This window comes from Danio aesculapii, chromosome 23, assembly GCF_903798145.1.
Source record: "Danio aesculapii chromosome 23, fDanAes4.1, whole genome shotgun sequence".
Lineage (NCBI taxonomy): Eukaryota > Metazoa > Chordata > Actinopteri > Cypriniformes > Danionidae > Danio > Danio aesculapii.
The window spans coordinates 14,475,130-14,496,992 of NC_079457.1; the positions used below are offsets into that span (position 1 = coordinate 14,475,130).

At 35.5% G+C, this 21,863-nt stretch overlaps 2 protein-coding genes across 2 annotated transcripts in view; one reads left to right on the top strand and one right to left on the bottom strand.

Annotated features, from left to right (window-relative positions):
• The window catches only part of si:ch211-210c8.6 (uncharacterized), an 8,290-nt gene extending 5,188 nt beyond the window's left edge, over positions 1–3,102 (bottom strand). The window contains exons 1-3 of the mRNA XM_056449019.1: positions 2,866–3,102; positions 1,677–1,782; positions 1,328–1,434 (exon numbers count right to left, since the gene is read on the bottom strand). Coding sequence (XP_056304994.1) covers positions 1,328–1,434; positions 1,677–1,782; positions 2,866–3,025 — 373 coding nt within the window. The 5' untranslated portion in view covers positions 3,026–3,102. The remainder of the gene's footprint in view (positions 1–1,327; positions 1,435–1,676; positions 1,783–2,865) is intronic.
• On the top strand, positions 1,929–18,882 carry bin2a (bridging integrator 2a). Its single transcript, XM_056449017.1, has 14 exons — positions 1,929–2,095; positions 4,550–4,699; positions 7,342–7,422; positions 7,497–7,551; positions 7,631–7,725; positions 9,787–9,882; positions 9,989–10,096; positions 10,191–10,276; positions 13,083–13,158; positions 13,251–13,333; positions 13,454–13,558; positions 15,536–15,968; positions 18,346–18,418; positions 18,525–18,882. The coding sequence occupies exons 2-13, from the start codon at positions 4,607–4,609 to the stop codon at positions 18,406–18,408; spliced, it is 1,374 nt and encodes a 457-aa protein (XP_056304992.1). The 5' UTR covers positions 1,929–2,095; positions 4,550–4,606; the 3' UTR covers positions 18,409–18,418; positions 18,525–18,882.
• The last annotated feature ends 2,981 nt before the right edge of the window (positions 18,883–21,863 follow it).

Consider the following 21,863-nt stretch of genomic DNA (forward strand, 5'->3'; position numbering starts at 1 on the left):
GTTCAATCTATGCCACAAAGGATTAAGGCAGTTCTAAAGGCAAAAGGAGGTCCAACCCTGCACTAGTAAGGTGTACCAAATAAAGTGGCTGGTAAGTGTAGATGACTTGGCTAAAACAAGGCTAAATTTGGCCTTTGCAGTGAACATCTAATAGAAATCAAAGAATACTAGACTAGTCATCAAATACAGATTAGACAGACTTTACACGTAGTCATTTATTCATTTGTATTTTGATGACTAATCTAGTTTTGGGCAATTCTTAGACATCTATTAGATTTTCACTGACAGCCCAAATTTAGTCTTGTTTCAGCTACGTTTAGATGTCTATTAAACACAAAATTGTTTAGTCGGATATTGCACAATGATGAGCAAATTTCCAACTTACTCTATTTAATATTCCTTTCTATTCTGAATCATATTCTGTACTGCTGTATTATATGCAATCAACATATCAAATATTCATTAGATTTCACTGACAGCCCAAATTTAGCCTTGTTTTAACCAAGCCATCTATGTTTAGACATCTATTAGACATCTAAAAGTAGAATATAATACAGAAATAGAATATGTAGATTGTATACTTGATCGTTATGTGATAGAACAAAATAGAATATCTGTGTATATTTACAGAATACTGAAAAGGAATAAGAGAATCATATTGAGTGGAATAGAATATTGAATTTAAAAAAAGTTGGATATTTGTTTTTCACTGTGTTTTGTAAAATAACAATAATATATATTTGTTTAATAAGTTAACAATAGTTTGTATAACAACGTATTATCATTATTTGAATGAGTTTAGAACAGTACCGAAGAAATTAATTCCAAATGTATGGTATGTGCACTGCAAAAAATGATGGGTTCCACACAGTTCCTTAATCACGTCTCATCTCAAATCTATTAAGTTAACTTAATTATTTTTACAATTTTAAGTTGATTGAACATAAAACAATTAAGTTGTCCCTAAAAACTATGATATTTGAGCTCATTTTAAATAAGTAGCTTTAACAAGCAGCAAAATTACTTCTTTGAGGGCGATTACTAGAATAGACTATTGGATGTTTGACCTTCGTTGTGTGATACTGAATAGAACTGTATAGAATAAGTGTAAATTGCCAGTAAGCCAAAGAAAGTGAGTGAGAATAAGTCAAACACATGCTTATGTATACAGTATGTAAATATTCTTATGTGATTCTTAATAGTTATTTTCCTAATAGTCTTTTGTTGTTGATGTGGCACTGTTTTCATCCCATGCATAGGATCTGGCTTGCCGCAGTCATCAATTAACAGTAACTATACAAATAATCAATAGCAGTAGTTGAAATACCTTGCATGGTCCAGTAAACAAAGAATGTCCCAGGGCTACCTCTGACATTGTTAAACCTCCGGTCTTGTCCTTCCTTCAGGATTCTAAGAAAGAGAAATGTCCCGAGCCTGCAGCAGCACAAGGCCCAATCTGTTACTTATTGACTTATTAACCAGACCTTAATGGATACATTAATACAACATGAAGCTGGACTGACTTCACTTTTATTAATGCTGTTAAAGCAGCAAGACGCCAATAAACAGTCCTGTATTTTACATTACTAATCACTCTCTATCTATCTATCTATCTATCTATCGATCTATCGATCTATCTATCTATCTATCTATCTATCTATCTATCTATCTCTTACCTCAATCCCCATGCAGTAATGAGTCCAGTTTGTACATTCTGTCTAAGGTGTCCACTTCCGCCCCATACACGACTGAGGTGAGCCAGCAATATGAAGGTACCAGATCCTACAGAACAACAAAATTATTTTGTACTTAATATGATAAGGCGTTCAATATCCTTCCAGATATGGGCAGAGCAGCTAGTCACCTGTGTCCGTCCATTTTAAAAGTGAGGCGTGTTCACTGAATATTTTACCAATGAACCAAGAGACAATTGGTAGCAAAGTTCAAGGATTCTCAAGAGCACATTTCTCAGAGAGAGAAAGAGAACGAGTGTGTTGGAGTTAGAATATACACAAGGGACCTGAGTTGGAAAGACTGAAATGATTGGATAATATTTGTGCTTCATTGAAGAGAAATGCAAATTGGATGCTGAGGGGTGAGTAATTTGGGTCTTTTTTAATGTAGGAGATAAGAATTTGCATTACACTTGTCACATAATATTACACATAATGCTAGGCATAACACACTAATCAAAATAACTATAGAAAATGTTTACTATATGCAGTTTAAAGATATGTATGTAACACATGATACTAAATTAAGTATATATAAATAAGACATTTTAAGTTGCTTTAAATTGTTTATCTGCTGAAATATTAGATATTCGATGTCTGAATATATGTTTTGACGAAGAAAGACAAATAAATCATAATTTTGCTCGTAGTGATTTAAGTAAAACATACTAGGTAACTAGTCTTTCATTTCCCCCACACGTTCCGCCTCTAGCTGTGTGATCGACAGTGCCTTTACTAAAAATTGGCCAATCACACGGCGGCTAGCCTTTAGAGGAAATAATCTGATTGGATTGTTAAACGATGGGCGGGAAGACTCGTTCACCTCAGTAAGCTGGGTGGGGAGAGACGTATTTATGGTTGTTTCACAACACGTTAATGTAGTTTAGATAACCGCCGTCTCGTAATACATGTTGATAACAACTCATTTTTTCTGATTTAATTACGGTAAAACCGTTCAGTGGGTGGCAAAGCGACAAAAACACAACGTTACTTAATGTCAAAGCGGAAAGCCATAGTGTTATGTATACGCTAATGCATAAATAGATAACGTTATGTAAACCTGACGAACGCAAGGAAGGTCAAATTAATATATCATTATCCTATTACTACGCCTTTAGGATAAATCATTTACCTGCCAGGTCGTAAAACTTTTCCGTTTTGAGAGAAGAGGCTAGTGCCCACCCGACCCACTGAATGGCCAAGTCTGTGGCTGCACACTTTGCCAACGTGCTTCCCATGATCATTTCCGGCAGGTCCTGAAGCAGCAGTGTTACAAACTTGAGCTCAATCATTCAAACCTGTGCTACAATATATGAGAAAAAAGACAGCAGAGCAAAGTTCATAACACTCAGTTGTGAGAAGGAGTGGCCAGTGGATTTACTGTGGCTTATGGGAGTTGTAGTTTGTAAATATCTGTGTGTCCAAGTGCTGTTTGAATAGAAAATAGTATTTAAAACAATAGATGTAAAAATGTACACTTATATGATACATAATAGAATAATAGTTTGATATACATATGTTTAGCATATGTAATTTTTTATATTTATTATTTGTATAGTGTACTTTACAATACAGGCCTTTTCAAAGCAGCTTCACAACTTATAAAGAGAAAAATAATAGTACTGGTGTTGGATAAGTCTTCTGTTTTGAAAAACAATTATAATGTAAAATGTATTTTGACTAAATTACAATGTTTATTTATTTGATATTTGGGAGAAATATTTTCAGACATGAATAGAATATGTATATATTATTATAATAATTTTTTTACTCAAACAAATCCAGTATATCCCAAAAAACAGAGTTTTCAAGTGGTCTCTTATTTTTTTTTCCCTATAGCTGTAATATAATGTAATACAATACACTACCTGACAAAAGTCTTGTCGTCGATCCTAGTTTTAAGAGCAACAAATAATAACTTGACTTCTAGTTGATCATTTGGAAAAGTGGCAGAAGGTTGATGAATCTTCTGTTTTATGATAAATCATCTGTTGATCTGCATCCCAGTCATCACAAATACTGCAGAAGACCTATTGAAACCCCATAGACCCAATATTCTCAAAGAAATCAGTCAAGTTTGGTGAAGGAAAAATCATGGTTTAAGGCTACATTCAGTATGGGGGTTTGCAAGAGATCTGCAGAGTGGATGGCAACATCGACAGCATGAGGTATCAAGATATTTGTGCTATCCATTACTTTACAAACCACAGGAGAGGGCAATTCTTCAGCAGGATAGCGCTCCTTCTCATACTTCAGCCTCCACATCAAAGTTCCTGAAAGCAAAGAAGGTCAAGGTGCTCCAGGATTGGCCAGACCAGTCACCAGGCATGAACATTATTGAGCATGTCTGGGGTTAGATGAAGGAGGAGCCACTGAAGATGAATCCAACGAATCTTGATGAACTCTGGGAGTCCTGCAAGAACAAATCAAGGCATAATCATATTTCATTTTGGTAAAAGAAGTGTAATCTAGAGGCATTTGCCTTTCATATAAGCCACTTCTAATACCAAGTAATCAACTAGAAGTCAAGTTATTATTTGTTACTTTTACAACTAGGATCGACAACAAGACATTGTCAGGTAGTGTGTAGTCAACATTATCAATAAGTAGGCCATTTCATCAAATAAGGAATTGCAATAAATTGTGACACAAGCTACAATGTTTAAGTTATGACCTGAAGAGATAAGAGGTTTATGACAGTAGAAGAAGAAGAAGAAGCCAAGAAAGGTGTGTATGGGCTCAGACAGAATACAGACAAGGTAAAGTGTCCATGTCCAACAGTCTTTTGCTCTAAAAAGTTCCTATTCTTCTCTAAGGCTCGACCGTATGATTTAAAGGGCTATCATTAATCAAGGACAGCGCAAGTAGAGAACATGGCAGAGAGCAAGGCCAGCATCAGCTCGAAAGGAGGTGCCAACGTGCTTGCTAAACGAGTGCAGAAACAGTTCAACCGAGCACAGGAGAAGGTACGGCACTGGAATCATAAAACAACACCAATGTGATTTATTCATTTGAAAAAATAATAATAGTTGTTTCGATTGTGCAAAAAATTTTGTCAGATTTTTTTTTTTTTTTGATCCAATACTCAATTCAGTCACGTGGCATGGGAGTAGCTGACCAAAGTTGCTTTATCTTCTCCAATGGCAAGCGCCAAAGTAAACATTCAGCTTCCTTCTCCACCTAAAGGAACACTGCACTTATTTTTTTTGATATATGCCTATTTTACTGCTCCGCTAGAGTTAAACAGTTGCGTTTTACCACTTTTGAATTTATTTAGCCGATCTCTGGGTCTGGCGGGAACATTCTTAGCTTAGCATTGATCATTGAATCAGATTAGACCATTAGCATCTTGCTAAAAATGTTTAAAAAGAGTGACTCGTATTACTGTTTACAACTCGACTCTTCTCTAGTTACATTGTGTACTAAGACCTATGGAAAATGAAAAGTTAAATCCATGGCTGCAGCAGGGGCAATTATATTATGTAATGCTGTTTCCTAGTCAATGTAAACATTCAGCTTTCTTCACCACTTAAAACAACACTCCACCTTTTTTTGGAAATAAGCTCCACTCGAGTTAAATAGTTGCGTTTTACCACTTTTTAATTTATTCAGCCGATCACCTGGTCTGGCGGGAACATTTTTAGCTTAGTATAGATGATTAAAATCGGATTAGACCATTAGCATATTACAACTCCACTAGAGTTAAATAGTTGCGTTTTACCACTTTTTAATTTATTCAGCCGATCTCTGGGTCTGGCGGGAACACTTTTAGCTTAGCTTAGCATAGATAATAGAATCGGATTAGACCATTAGCATCATGCAAAAAAAATTTTTAAAGAGTTTCAATAATTTTCATGTTTAAAGCTTGACTCTTCTGCAGTTACATCGTGTACCAAGACCAATGAAAAGTTGAATCCATGGCTGCAGCAGGTGCAGTGATATTACACAGCGCTGTTACTTAGCTATCCGCTTGTTAAGTGTGACGTCACACGAATCAGTATCCCGGGTCCGACCACTCTGTCAAACTGTAAGGGGAGGCTCATCAAACAGTAATAATAAATGTTTACAAAGTGATGTAATACTTTCGAAAATCACGATCGCATTATATATATATATATATATATATACATATATATATATATATATATATATATATATATATATATATATATATATATATATATATATTTATGCATAATATCCGATGGTCAGAATGTGATTAATTTTTATAAATTGTTAAAATTTTGGTATTTGTTATGCAGCAAGTCCAGAGACTGATGTGTACACTATAATTTTATGTAAAATTTACTTTATTTTGTGATAGGACTAAAAAGTGGCCATAAACGAATATTTTCTCAATTCAAATGAGTAGCGGCTTGGACCCAGAAACAGTCTTCCATACGTCACCGATACATCACACCTTAACAAACGGATAGGGACTATTTTCAGGTGCTGCATAATATCATTGCTTCTGCTGCAGTCACTGTCCCTTGAATATTATGTCAGAATAAGAGTCCCTAGGTCGGCGCCGGTGGTGTAGTGGTTAGTGCGTCAACACAAGCACTCTGGTGCTCAGGGCGACCCGAGTTCAATTCCGGCCTCGTGGTCCTATGCCGATCCTTCCCCTCTCTCTGCTCCCCATGCTTTCCTGTCAATAATCTCTACTGTCCTATACTATAAAGGTGAAAACCCTGAATAAATAAATAAATAAATATGTAAACAAATAAGATTCCCCAGCCATATCAGCCTAGAAAATAGCAACTTTTTAATTTCCATTGGTCTTAGTATACACTGTTAACAATGTTTGTATATTACACAGTATTTTACTGTAATATGAACTGTATTTTACTTTAGGACAGTTATGCAGTATGTTACTGTATTTTAAAGTTGCTATGTGAAAATTACTCTGTTTTACAGTAAAGATATACAATACAATATTGTAAATACATATACAGTAAGATAAATGGTGCTGTAAATGTAATTTCTTTTAAAGTAAATAAATGTATTTTTATAAATGTAAATTAAATATTTGCTGCCAGTAAGTTACTTTAGATTTTATATGAAGTCATTAACAGTGTACAGAAGAGTCAAGTTTTAAATAGGAAAATTATTAAAACTCGTTTGATATTTTTGAATAAGATGTTAATGGTCTGATTTATGCTAAGCTAAGCTAAAAGTGCTTTTGCTAGACCCAGAAATCGGTTGCTTGCATTCAGAAATGGTAAAACTCAACAATTCACCTCTTGGGGACTTGTAAAATGAGCCTATTTTTTTTTTTAGTGGAGTGTTCCTTAAACAATCTCCTTTATTGCTGCTATTGATTTTCATTTGTCCGCAGAGGCTGACCAAGTCACTTTACTTTTCTGTTTTTGCTGGTTTACGCTCTTGTAACTTGCCACTGGCTTTTGGTGAAGTCAGGTGAAAAGTTCTTATAAGATCTGAATCCTTGTAAGGAGGCTTTATTCTTTGCCAGCGTATGCTTATCAATATTTTAGGAGTCGGGTGTAACATCCATCCCAGCGCTGTCAGTATATTTCCAGAATCCCCTTGTCATGGCTGTCAGGTGTGTGTGTTTGTAGGCAGATTGTAATATATGATTCTTTTGCAGGTCTTGCAGAGGCTCGGCAAATCTGAGGAGACCAAAGATGAGCACTTTGAGCAGTGCGTGATGAACCTTCACATGCAACAGGTACCGTAGATCTGCTATGGTAAATGAAGTAACAGCTTTTAAGATCTAATATGTCCTTGTAATCTCCTTTGCAGAGCGATGGATACAGAATATACAAGGATCTTAAAGCGTACCTGAACGCTGTCACAGGTTTGATCTTTACTGCAGGAGATCAGCTTCTTATAAACAAGAATACTGACATGGTTTGCTGTGCTTGTGTGTTTAATAGTAATGAGGGATGCTTCCAGTCGGTTGTTTCAGTCCTTGTTTGACGCTTATGATGATGGATGGGATGGCGGACAAGATCTTGGAGAAGTTGTGGAGGTCAGTACCAAATACAGACCAACACCAGATTAGCATGCCACTTAGATTGCTAACAATATAAGACCAATAAGTGCTAAAGTTCAGTTGCCCTGACAGAACATGCCTTGACAGAAGATAACCGACGAGGTAACGCTGATGTCTGTCTGCTTCTGCTGGTGCAGTGTGAATTGAGCTTTAGATACTACAGGAAAAACACACTGAAAAATGTAAAAAGTGCTGGCAATTTTCTGTCAGGTCTTTATCCGGTTTATAGATGGTTCATTTAACCCTAAAACACAACACAATGCAATGCGTAATTTGAAATACAGGTAAAATATAAACAAAAATCTATACGGGAAATTTATATTGGACCCTATTTAGTGAGGAAGAATAAGAGATATGGGATACCAGACTGACGCCATGAGAAAACTTAAGGAAATGTTGGTAGAATGATAGGTGCTAAATCATAAGAATTCATACAATTTAATTTGTACAAAAGCATATCTTTAAAAGTAGGTGTGCTACTTCCCTATATATATATATATATATATATATATATATATATATATATATATATATATATATATATATATATATATATATATATATATATATATATATGTATATGTATATATTTATAACCCACATGGGCCCAAGATTCTCACAGAAATCAGTCAAGTTTGGTGAAGGAAAAATCATGGTTTGGGGTTACATTCAGTATGGGAGCGTGCAAGAGATCTGCAGAGTGGATGGCAACATTAACAGCCTGAGGTATCAAGACATTTGTGCTGCCCATTACATTACAAACCACAGGAGAGGGCAAATTCTTCAGCTGGATAGCGCTCCTTCTCATACTTCAGCCTCCACATCAAATTTCTGAAAGCAAAGAAGTTCAAGGAGCTCCAGGATTGGCCAGCCCAGTCATCAGACATGAACATTATTGAGCATGTCTCGGGTAAGATGAAGGAGGAGGCATTAAAGATGAATCCAACAAATCTTCATGAGCTCTGGGTATCCTGCAAGAACGCATTCCAGATGACTTTATTAATAAGTTATTTGAGTCATTGCAGAGATGTATGGATGCAGTTCTCCAAGCACACAGGAGTCATACACAATATTAATTCTTTTTCCACTGCACCATGATTTTATATTCTATACTGTACATTATTTCTATTAAGAGACAAGAGTTTTGTCTAAGCAAAGTCAGACATTACTGTCCTAATTAAATAATTAAAAATCAAGGCTTGATCATATTTCATTTTGGTAAAATTAGCGTAATCTAGAGGCCTTTGCCTTTCATATAAGCCATACATATATATATATATACATATATATATATATACATACATTTTTCTCAGCCTCATTTGTTTATGTTGAGTTATTTCACTTTAAAGACCAGGAAAAAGTCTTTGCCATAAAAGTGATATTACTGAACACACACACAGGTGCCTAATAAGGAAATACAATTTTAGAGGAAAATGTCAGACGTCATTTAGATGATTTTGCATCTAAACTCTTTTACATACATATACACATATGTGTGTCTGTGTGTTCATCTATGTTCATATTCAGCCAATACACTGTAAACAAATGATTGCTTACTTAACTTTTTTTAGTTGAATCTAGTCATCACAAATTACATCAATGCGTAAACTGCTATTTTTGACATATATAAAATGTATTTTACATATGTGAAATCCAAAAATGTGCTTGTATGTTATATACACTGTAAAAATATATTACTGCTTTATATTGTTTAGTTGAATCAAATGAAATGTCTGGTCATCTCAACTTACATTAGTCAAACTGACTGGAAATACAAAGTTCAACTTATTCAAATTAGTTTATTAGTAACGAACATTTGTTGTCATGAATTTTTAATATATGACTTTTTACACTGTATGTAATTTGCATATATTGCCATATATCAGTTTTATATCAATATGGGCATAATAATTACCTACTAAATCAAAAAGTATATACATTTTGATAACATTGTGGCTATTTCAACCAATAGCCATGCAATTTAAGCCTGGTTTTGTGGTCCAGGGTCACATATTAATACAAATGTGTTTTCAAAAGGGAGAAGATCTGCTGTGGAAGGATTATGAAAGCAAGCTGCACGATCAGGCATTAATCACTATGGAGTCTTACATGAGCCAGTTTCCGGATGTCAAGGTAACAGCGGCCACCTCACATACTGGCACATACACCTCGCACAATCCTCTCAATGATTGTTTACAAACGACACTCTATCTGTAAACAGTTTGTGTTCATGATTTAGGACAGAGTGGCCAAGCGAAACAGGAAACTCGTGGACTATGACTCTGCTCGCCATCAGCTGACAGGGCTGCAGAATGCTAAGAAGAGGGACGATATCAAAATTGGAAAGGTAAAACCTGATAACTAGCAACAAAGTGCTGTGGTTCAGATGTACGAGGAACATATTTATAGGACTTTCCTTATTGCTGTTGTTGTTTTTTCAGGCAGAAGATGAGATGAATGCGGCCAAAGTGATATTTGAAGATATGAACAGGGAACTGAAAATGGAACTGCCTATTTTGTTTGACAGGTGGGTTTTGAAGTTGTGGTTAAAACGACTCCTGCTTAAAGTCGCCATGAAATCAAAATGGTGTCTTCATATGTTTATATGTATATAGTAGTTCTTGTTATAAATGATGCATCTGTGCATGTCATTATTTTGTAAAAATTAATTTGCCCTCATAAGCTTTAATCAAACACCATAACATTCTAGCTCCCCTAGAAATTACTTTCTTCACTTCCTGGTCAAAAGGAATTCCTTTAGGGCAGGGCTATCAGTGCGTGTATTGTTTCTGCTCTAAATTTGTCCATTTGTCAATCATTCATCATTTTGTTAGCAAAAGGCCCATCTTCTAACAATCCAGTCGGTTCTCAAAGAGCTAAACCGTGCACCATGCAACATTTTTTTCTTGTTTCAGGACAATTTTAAGTGGATAGACTGTAAAAGATATGGACATAGTATCCGTGACGTCACCCATAGGTTTCTGAAGATCGCAAAAGAAAAAACGAGTAGGCGTGGCCAACCAGCGTCATTTTATTCGTGCGTCATCGCACTGACCAGGGGATACCAAACAAGGGCAAAGAGGCAGCGCATGAGCGAAGATAAAGACGCCTGTTAGCATTTTACTTAGACAGGTTTTCTTTGGGAGAAACGCTCAATACTTCATTACCTGAGACTCGTTTGCGTTCTGATCACATGGGCTTGGTTGTGTACTATATCAATAAAGTGTTTAGACTTTTAAAAACACTGTTGTAATACATTGAGCCACTAAGCATTGTTCTTATGACGTATTTCTACTTCAAATATAGTCTGTGTTAGTAAATGCAAGACTATTTATGAAATCCAGACATAACACTGTATGACAACGTTTCAGATGAGCCTACAGCTAACCAATCTGTCAGATTCTGGAGTGCGTTACAGGTCTAACGAAGAATATAATTGATCTTAAATAAAACAAATACATTTATAGAGATGGTATAAGTATATGATTTCACTTACCTGGGAAATGAAGGCTAGTGAATGGTTTGTGAGCACAATTAAGTGCACACAGCATGCCATATCTTATAATTGTAAGAAATAATTCCAAAAGGCAACTGACTGTGTAAAGCCATACAAAAAAAAAAAAAAATACAAGGTATATGCCGAGTTCAGTGGGTAATCAGCCGGAATCAGCTGAGGTGAAGTGATGGCGACCAGCGAGACCTAGCTGTCACTCAAGTGGCCACGCCCTTAATTATGCAGACTTAATATAAACTAAATGGATGAGTTATAAAAAAATTCACCCCCAGTTTTCATGAAGGGTAACATTAGCTATATGAACCAAAATCGTTCTTTGTACCAGCTATAAACACCTTTTTTTCTGCTGTAAAGTTGGTGATTTTGGCAGTGGGCTCAATAGAAATCTGCTCTATTATGGAGCCAGGGCTAGCAGAATTTCTATGAATTGCAGTTTCAGTTACTTCTGTACTTGCTTCACGAGGCAGAGCGGGAGGTTGCCGCTTGGATGTACCTCAAAATAGTGGAAAAAAGGACTATCTTAACTTCTGTTTCATGGCGACTTTAAAGCAATAGTTCACCTAAAAATGAAAGTTACCCCATGATTTACTCACCCAATCAGTCGAGCACAATTTATATTTTTGTGTGAACTGTTCCTTTAAATGTTATTGAACACAAGTGTAATTGAAATCTATCATTTGAAATCTTTATTAATAAAAAAAAAGTCATTCATAAAGATACGGTTGATCAAAGCTAATTTAATGCAATGTAAAAAATATATATTTATTTACGGTTGTAAATTACATTATAGGATGTTGATCTTTTGATGTTGAAAATTCAACTCTACAGTTTAACAAAGTGACTTTTATTGACATTTTAGTAGTTTAAAACGATAATAATGTTTAAGAAATAATACATAGAGATAAGACTGTTAAATAACAGAAGATGTACTGGCAGCTTATTACCATGTGTTTGTAGTGTAATATACAACACTAACCCAGACAACATGTCACTTTAAACTGTTAAAAATGTTCATAAAAGTCACTTTTTCAGCTTTTTAAGGTCAAAACCCACATAGCAAAAAATCTCTGGCCCAGTTATGGCCCACACAATCAGCTTTTGCTTGGCCCACATGCCGCAGTGAATTACGGAACATGACTGGACCAAGTCTGTCTTCCAGACACGGACTAAACATGGACCATATCTGGGCCAAGTCTCAGCCAACTTAATAACCCTTAACTGAGCCTGAACTGGGCCAGATTTGTTGGTGTGTCATGACTGCAATGAAACTGAAAAACCCATGAAGCATTGCGCTTTTTCTCGAAGCAACCTGATTGGTGGATTTTTTTTTGTTTATTTGACAATAATAAAACGTATTTTAAATGTGGGTCAAGATAGGCCAAACTTACATGGTCAACATATCAATTATTAACATCTGGGCCAAATACTACATTTTACATTATTGCCCAAGTATTGTGTGCCGCCTTAAAGACGGTGCCACAATGGGTGCCAAACCACATACTGCATGCCAGAGCCGGATGAATGTCGGATGAATTGTGCCTAATTTATGTCAAATCTGAGACAAAATTCTTTGCTACCTGGGTTAGATCTCAAGTTGTCCAAAGAATTATCAAGCTCTCATTACACAATTCAAAAGCATAAATAAATGGGGAAAAATAAAAACATGAATCCCAAATATGGAAAACTAATTTATGGATATTTTTACAGTGTGGTTATGAGATATTAAAGGAGAAAATAAAGCAATGCATGTTATATGATATGTCTGTGAACTTTTTAAAATGAAATTGACCTTTAAACGTTTTATTTCTGTATTTTTAAGTCGCATTGGATGCTATGTCACAGTGTTCCAAGCCGTTTGCAACCTCAGAGACATCTTCTACAAGGAAATTACCAAGGTAAACCAAATGTGAAAAAATACAGCTGTATAATAAAATATTGGAGTCATAATGAGCAGTGTTTCCTCATGTTTTTATTTTATTGGCTCCAGAACAATGATGATCTCCAGACTGTGATGAAAGAGTTGAGCGCTCAGCATCCTGACAAGAGCTTTGTCGTGAAGAACTTCAATCGGTAAAAGATTTTATAGTCTGTTCTTTGATAGATTTTTTTATTTTAAGTTAAATGTCAGTAATAAAATGACTTCAGCTGCTGTATGTAGTAACAAATGAATCTCTTTGTTGTCCTTTTAAGCTCGGGCTCCTTGAAGAGAAGGTCATTTAGGGACACTTTGTCCCCCAGATCACTTAAAAGCTTTTATGATTTCCACATGACTCTGAACCCCAGAGGCTCTCTCAGGTAAAACCATCTTTTCAGCTTTTCTCTTTGCTTTGCACATTTAAGTTGGGGAATTACTCCACCTGCTGGTGAATCCCGCATGTTTTAATATCAGGCCCGTAACCAGCCTGGTGAAAGGGGTGGCTCTTTTTTTCTCAAAATGTGGACCTTTTTGCAGTTATTTGCCTCATTTTCTATTTAATGAAGTTTTAAATACTGCTTTTCAGTGACATAATAAGCACTATTTTTAGCTGGATTAGCCTGTCAAATAGTCATCATAACCACACTTTTTGATGTACCAAAAATATTTCCTAAAGATTTAGATTAAAGAAATGTATATATAAAAAGAATTATCCAAATGTATTAAATCATATAGCATTACAAAAAAAGGAATCTGTTAAAGTTTTAAATTAAAAACTGTTGCCTATAGTCAATTCTCTTAAGTCAGATTATATGTTTTCTTGCACAGCTGGATGTTGGACTCATGAAAAATAATTGTTTGCATTGGCCAAAACTGATTAGCTGAAGTCACACTGAAGTGAGCGCCAACAGAGGATTCCGCTTGGTCTTAAATCTTTTTTCGATGGGTTATTTTCACAATTTATAATGCCATAGCAGTTAAAATAGGACAAATGAGCTCATGTATGGGACAAAAATTTGATCTTTGTCGGTAAGGGGATTGTCTTTCGAACTACCCGAGCCCCCCCTGGCTAGGGTCTTATTATAATATATTTATTTAAGTGTATTTGTGCAATCATCTTTTAAGTAATCTTTTTATGCACAATGTTGATGTTTTTTTTCATTAACAAATTGTGAGTTAAAGTATAATTAATCTGGTTTTGTAAGTATAAAGTATAAATAAACTGGTTTTGGTCTAAACAACAACCTGCTATTTTGGTAGTTTTCAAAATAATTCAATTTGATGATTATTCTGTGGTTCATGATAGTTTTTCAATTAGTAAAAGAACATCTAAAATTAAATAAAAACCGTAATTTGTTTGGATCAATACATTTAATACATTAATTTAATATATGTTTTTGAGCATAGATAAAAAAGGTTGACCATCAAACTATTTATAACAATATTCATAACATGAGCAATCAAATATCATTCAGTGTAATAATAGTTCTTAAACCAAACAATAAACAAATCTTATCAGGCATATTTGAGAACAAGAATAATTTGAATACATATTAAAAGAATCCATAATAACTTATTCAAACATTAAAACAAACACTTTAGTTGTCTTTAAAATGACTTATAAGTCTGCAAAATAGCCTAGTGGTTAGTTCGAATCCAGTAGAGTCAAACAGTTTGAATGTTTCCCCCCCCTCTACCACATTTTGCTTCCTTTCTGATCACTGTTCTATCTAATAAAGGCAAAATAGGACAAAAAATTATCTTAAAAAGAATAAATAAAATGACTTATAATAAACTTACGATACTACATAGTGTATAATAATTTTGTTCATCCCTTACTCCACATAACTACACTCGCAATTCTTGCTGCTTTTTCAAACTACCTATTTAAAATGAGCAGAATCAACACAGTTCCTGAGTCTTTTTTGGGATAACTTAATTTTTTATGTTCAATCTACCTAAATTTGCACAAACAATTAAGTTAACTTAATCGATTTGTGTTGGGACAACATGAAGGACTTATATGAAACCTTATGATGACACAATATTTTACCAGTTATTTGGCATGATACTAATATTCAACTTAAATTGCAATTTAATGGCTTAACTGGGTTAATTAGGTTAACCAGACAATTCATTGGGCAACAATAGCCAATATAAAAAATAATTCATTAATAATATTGACTTTTTTTTTTATTCCAGCCAAACTAAAAGAAATAAGACTTTCACCAAAAGAAATGGGAAATGTTTGTGTTCAAAGTATTCAAATTTCACAGTAGGGCTCATCATTTTGTCTTCAAACGTGTATTAAAGAATGCAAAACCAAAATATTTTCTTCATACATTTGCGATTTACAGGAGAGACAACTCTTCCAGTTTTCGGTCTGACAGACCAGCTTATGGCACCTACAGCCCCACCAGCCCTGTACCCATTTATGAGAACGTCTCCGGTTCCAAAGGTGCAAAAGACAGCCCTGCAAAATTAGGCTATCCCACAGAAGAAGAGGAAGAAGAAGGCACTTCCTCCCATGAGCCACAGCTGGATGGATCCAATGCTTCTGAAGACAAATCAGTGGTGGAAGGCAAGAAAGATGAAAAGAAAGAGTCACCGCAAGCTTCAAATCAAGACGGACAGGGAGAGTCTTCTGAGGAGGACAACAATGAAACTGAACTGAAGACCAACTCAAACTCCAAAAACAGAGCAGAGAAGCCAGTGGAGAAGGATGATGGGAGTTCTGGTGTGGGGAATGGGATAGATCCCGCTGAGAAAGAAAAGGATGCCTCATGCCATGTGAGTTCTGTTATAACACCTTACAAACATAGTAAGGGCATTTTAATGATAATAAGGGGTGTAATTAAGCATTAGAACAATGTCATTGTAGTTTAGTTTTAGAATATACATATATTCAGTACATTAGAATGTGTCCTGCTTATTTTCTTATTTAAAAAAAGACCATGTTAACTATGATTTACAGAAGATCAGAACAAAAATAATGTGAGACCATTACATCGCAGTGCAGCCCAATATACAAATCAAGAGCCATTCATTTTCCTTAGGCTTAGTCCCTTTATTAATCTTGGGTCGCCACAGCGGAATGAACCGCCAACTTATTTAGCATATGTTTTACACAACGGATGCCCTTCCAGCTGCAACCCATCTCTAAGAAACACCCATACACTCTCAATCACACACATACACTACAGTCAAACTTTACACAGAAATGCCTACTGACCCAGCTGAGGCTTGAACCAGTGACCTTCTTGCAGTGAGGCGATCATGCTACCCACTGCACCACCGTGACACCCATAATATTTCATATTTCATTTCATTTTAAATGTGAATTGTAATTTAGACATTATCAGTATCCAATGACCACTAGGTTTTACCCATGGGTCAACATAAATGTTTTTCTCTTTAAAATGCTGGGTTATTTCAACCCAGTTTTTGGGGTAACATTTGGACAATACAAACAGCTGGGTTATTTTATTTTGATTATTATTAAATTCATAGGACCACATAAAACCCAATATTTGTGTAAGTCCATATTTTATCAAATTTTGCATGAAATAACCCAGTATTTTAATTTTTTAGGAGTGTAATTATTTAAAATGTAATACCTTATTTTAAGATGCCTTATTCTTTTGTGGCACAGATCAGAACTAGTTTGGTGTTTTACTTTGTGACTCTGAATTACAGTGAAACATTATTTCATCCATACCCTATAAAAAAGTAGTTGGTTCAACCAAAACTTGGGTAAATTGTGGACAAACCCAAAAGCTGGGTTAAAAATTATTCGAAAAAAATAAATAAAAAAGTGAAAAAAATAATTAACTAAATCATTGAGTTTGTCTGGCGACATGGTGGCTCAGTGGTTAGCACTATCACCTAACAGCAAGAAGGTTGCTGGTTCGAGTCCCGGCTGGGTCAGTTGGCATTTCTGTGTGGAGTTTGCATGTTCTCCCAGAGGAAACGTGTTGGCGTTTCCTCTGGGTGCTCCGGTAACCCCAACAATCTAAAGACATGGGGTATAGGTGAATTGAATAAACTTAATTGGCTGTAGTGTATATGGGTGAATGAGTGTATGGATGTTTCCCAGTGATGGGTCACAGCTGGAAGGGCCTCCGCTGTGTAAAACATATGCTGAATAAATTGGTGGTTCATTCTGCTGTGGCGACCCCTGATGAATAAAGGGACTGAGCCAAAGGAAAACGAATGAATGAAGCAGCTGGATTATTTTCTTTTTATTATTAGAAAATTCAGAGGTCCAAATAAATCCCAATATTTTGGTTTGTCTATATTTTACCCAATTTTGGATTAAATAACTCAGCACTTTAACTCTTTTGCAGTGTAATTATTTAAAATACCTTGTAATACCTTATTTTAGGATGACTTATTCTTTTATGGTACAGATCAGAACTAGTTTGGTGTTTTATTTTGTTTTTCTGAGTGACAGTAAAACGGTAACACTTTACTATAAGGTTGTATTAGTTAATGTTATTTAATGCATTTACTAGCATGAACAAACAGTGAACAATACACGCATTACAGTATTTGTAGTTAGCTAACATTAGTTAATGAAAATACAATTGTTCAATGTTAGTTCATGTTAACTCACGGTGCATTAACTAATGCTAACAAGCATGCATTTGGATGATAATAAGGCATTAGTGAATGTTGAACTATCAATAATAAATGCTGTGCAAGTATTATTCATTCTTAGCTTGTGTTAGTAAATACATTAACTAATAAAACCTTATTGTAAAGTGTGAGCAGTAAAACATTATTTCACTCCTAAAAAATGTTTGGTTCAACCAAAGATTGGGTAAATCATAGACAAACCCAAAAGTTGTGTTAATTTTAATTCAAACAAATAAATAAAAGAGTAAAAAACAATTAACTCAATCAATGAGTTTGTCCATATTTGACAGAATTTTTGGGTTGAACTAGACATTTTATTTTCATCAATGTTAGTCTTAAAATTCTGCTCAATTTATTAATAATTTTTAGTGTTTAGTGTGGTGTTTGAACAATAGTTATAGTTTGTAGTATACAGTATATATTACAGTGAACAGTAATTAGTGAGCTACTAATATTCTATAGCCATTATATACTGTAAAGAAACAAGTTTCTCAAAAGAGTAAATGTTATCTATTTGACCTGTTTTTAGGCTCTTAACAAGGATGAGCGTCCACCAGGAGAAGTGAAGGAAGGAGCAAAGACCTGTAAATAGCAGACAAAAGGTCAGCAAAATTTGAGAACACCTCCAGCTCACACTCATGAAGTGATCTGCTGTTTCATCTAATGCAGCGTGAGCAGATGACTCAATGTGTTTTCATCTGTTCACAGAAAAGATCTACTGTCTATTGCCAAAATCTGGAACCAGACATGAAAAGCGCAACATAACGGAGGATGTCTGAACACTTCCTTATGTGAAATCATTATTTTTTTATTTGTTTTTTTCATTTCTCACCATTCAGAGGATCGCTTAAAATTTGGGTTTTAATTCGAGTACAGTTTATTTTATAAATTACTTTTCTGTATTGTCTTTTATGCTTCACGTGTGGTGGTCTGCCTGTTTTTTCCCCCCAATTTATCAATGTAAAACATCCATTTATATAACTGATGAAATGTATAACAGTAAACAGTGGACATGGTTGTTATGTACTTCACAGTCTTCCATTAAAAATAGTGTAATACAAATGAACTTGCCACTCAGTTGTCTGTTATTTTGATATTTTCTTCATTACACACTCAAACAATTAAACTAAGGAGCTAAATCTCCTTTGTTTTTAAGAGGTTAGTCTAGCATGGTGGTGTTATTAGTTAATGTTAGTCATTTCGAGTAATTATTCAACCATTGTTTGATTTCTCACGTGAGTTGGCAGGAGGAAGCGCTCGTGAACGCGCACATGGTCTGAAGTCACTCGTTTTTGCGAGTCGGCTCCTTTGAACAGTTTGTTTTTAGGAGCCTGCAGTGGATCTTTTACGCCATGACGTATTTACGTGACCTCGACGTTTCTTGCACTACGGCATTTTACGTTTTTGTACAACCACCTTGTCTAGTATAGTCTTTACTACGTATTTTAATGAGTTCTTTTCCAATCAAATTAAATGTACAAATTCAGCCACATTCAAAAACATCACTGAGTCGGTTAGAGATGCAAAGTGTCGTTTTGCACGAGGCTTTCTAAATTAATTTAGTCACAAAATGTGTTTCATGTATTAGTAGAATACTTTTACGTTGATCATTTACGTTGATAAAGCTCCAAACTAGACTATCAAGTTGTAAACAAATACCAAACATTGTTCAGTCAGAATCGTTCATTTAATTCGTTGAAAAGAGTCGACTCAATAGAACACTTCGTTCAAAATCGGTCGTCGCTCAGTCAAACAGTTTTGTAGATGAGAGTGTGGCGGCTTTGCTAACCTACTTCAGCTTGAACAGTCTGCTTTTCTTGATTTATCGGTCTGAAGTTCAACTGTTATCACCGTGATCTCCATCCGTCACTAACAATTCGTTTATCCGTGACTTTGTCACTGAAGCAGGTAAGTTTTTTTTGTTCTTGTTGGACTCGGAGTTGATCTGACGGTTTTAAATGGCTGAACAGCTGTTAAATGATGAGTTTTTAAAGCTCTTTAAAGTGGTCGCTCAACGGCGTGTGAGGGGATTTCCGACTACTATCAAACAAATTATGTTAATGGAATTGGCGAGACTGCGGTTTTCGGTTGTCTCATACAAATAAACATTTACTCACGGGTGGGTCGTTGTTTCTTTGAGTCTGTGGTGACCCAGCACCTCTGGCTTTGTGTTTTGCTGTGCACACATCACAATGAGAGGCTTTTAAAACGAGCTTTGTAACTCTACGACCTTTATAACAAGAAAAGTTGATTCAATTTAGGAAGTGAGCCTCATGACTGCAACCATAGAGTTTATTCATAGATTTAACATTCATTCTGACAAACGAGTGCTGTTTTGTGGACATCAACAGTATGTGTAGGCCAATTATTTCTTCCCCACCCATCATCACATAAATGGCATAATTAGCATTTTGCCTCGTTTTGTGTACTGTATATGCAATGTGTGTAGTTTCGGATTTTAAAGTAATTAGTCATTCAATTATTACAAAATAATGCTATCTTTTGTATTCAAACGACTGCAAAATATGACTTTGACTTGTAATGGGGTAGTTCACCCAAATCTGAAAATTCTGTCATCATTTACTCACCCTTCAGTTGTTCAAAACCTGTTTGAGTTGCTTTTTTTCTGTTGAACACAAAAAACATACTTTGAAGTAAGCTGGAAGGAAACCTGTAACCACTGACTCCCATAGTATTGTTTTTTCCTACCATGGATGTCAGTGATTATCGGTTTTCAGCTTTCTTCAAAATATCTTCTCTTGTGTTCAACAGAAGAAACTCCTAAAGGGTTTAAACCACTTGAGGGAGAGAAATATTGAGGTAAAGTTAGTTTTATATTCACACATTCATTAATTTTTGTGTTTACCATGCACCTTTAAATATTCGGTTTGACATTGTATATAAGTATGACTTAAAACAACATTAGACTGTGATCAGTAATGTGCTTTTTGATAGTCATTGGCTGCTAATATGATTTCCCTATTTAGAATGGGCAAATAGTACTTTATGAAATGTTTTTATTAAGAAGAAACTCGGAATGTGCAAATATAAGAGCATCTTTACCTCAATAATAGTGAGTAAACTTTCGTTTTTGGGTTAACAGTCCATTTATCTGAACATGGCGCAGTGCAATTTGTTAATACTATAACTGTACAAGGTATCTTATTGAATGTTTGGAAAAATATTACGAAGGTACCCACTTCATAGAATAATACTTGTAATTCATACACTCACCGGCCACTTTATTAGACACCTGTCCAACTGCTTGTTAATGCTAAATTCTAATCATCCAGTTATATGGCAGCAACTCAATGCATTTAGGCATGAAGGCATGGTCAAGATGATCTGCTGCATTTCAAAGCGAGCATCAGTATGGGGACGAAAGGCGATTTAAGTGACTTTGAACATGGCATGGTTGTTGGTGCCAGACGGGCTGGTCTGAGTATTTCAGAAACTGCTGGTCTACTGGCATTTTCCACGCACAACCATCTCTAGGGTTTACAGAGAATGGTCTGACAAAGAGAAAATATCCAGTGAGCGGCAGTTCTGTGGGCGCAAATGCCTTGTTGATGCCAGAGGTCAGAGAAGAATGGCCAGACTGGTTTGAGCTGATAGAAAGGCAACAGTAACTCAAAAAATAAAGAGCATCTCTAAAAGCACATCATGTCCAATCTTGAGGCGGAAGAGGCAGCAGAAGACCACTACAGGTGGCACTCTTGTCAACTCAGAACAGGAAACTGAGGCTCACCAAAATTGGACAATAGAAGATTGGAAAAAGGTTGCCTGGTCTGATGAGTCTCGATTTCTGCTGCGCCATTCGGATGGTAGGGTCAGAATTTGGCATCAACAACATGAAAGCATGGATCCATCCTGCCTTGTATCAACGGTTCAGGCTGGTCGTGGTGGTGTAATGGTGTTGGGGATACTTTTTTTGGTACACTTTGGGCCCGTTAGTACCAATTGAGCCTAGTGTCAACGCCACAGTCTACCTGAGTGTTGTTGGTGACCATGTCCATCCTTTTATGACCACAGTGTACCCATCTTCTA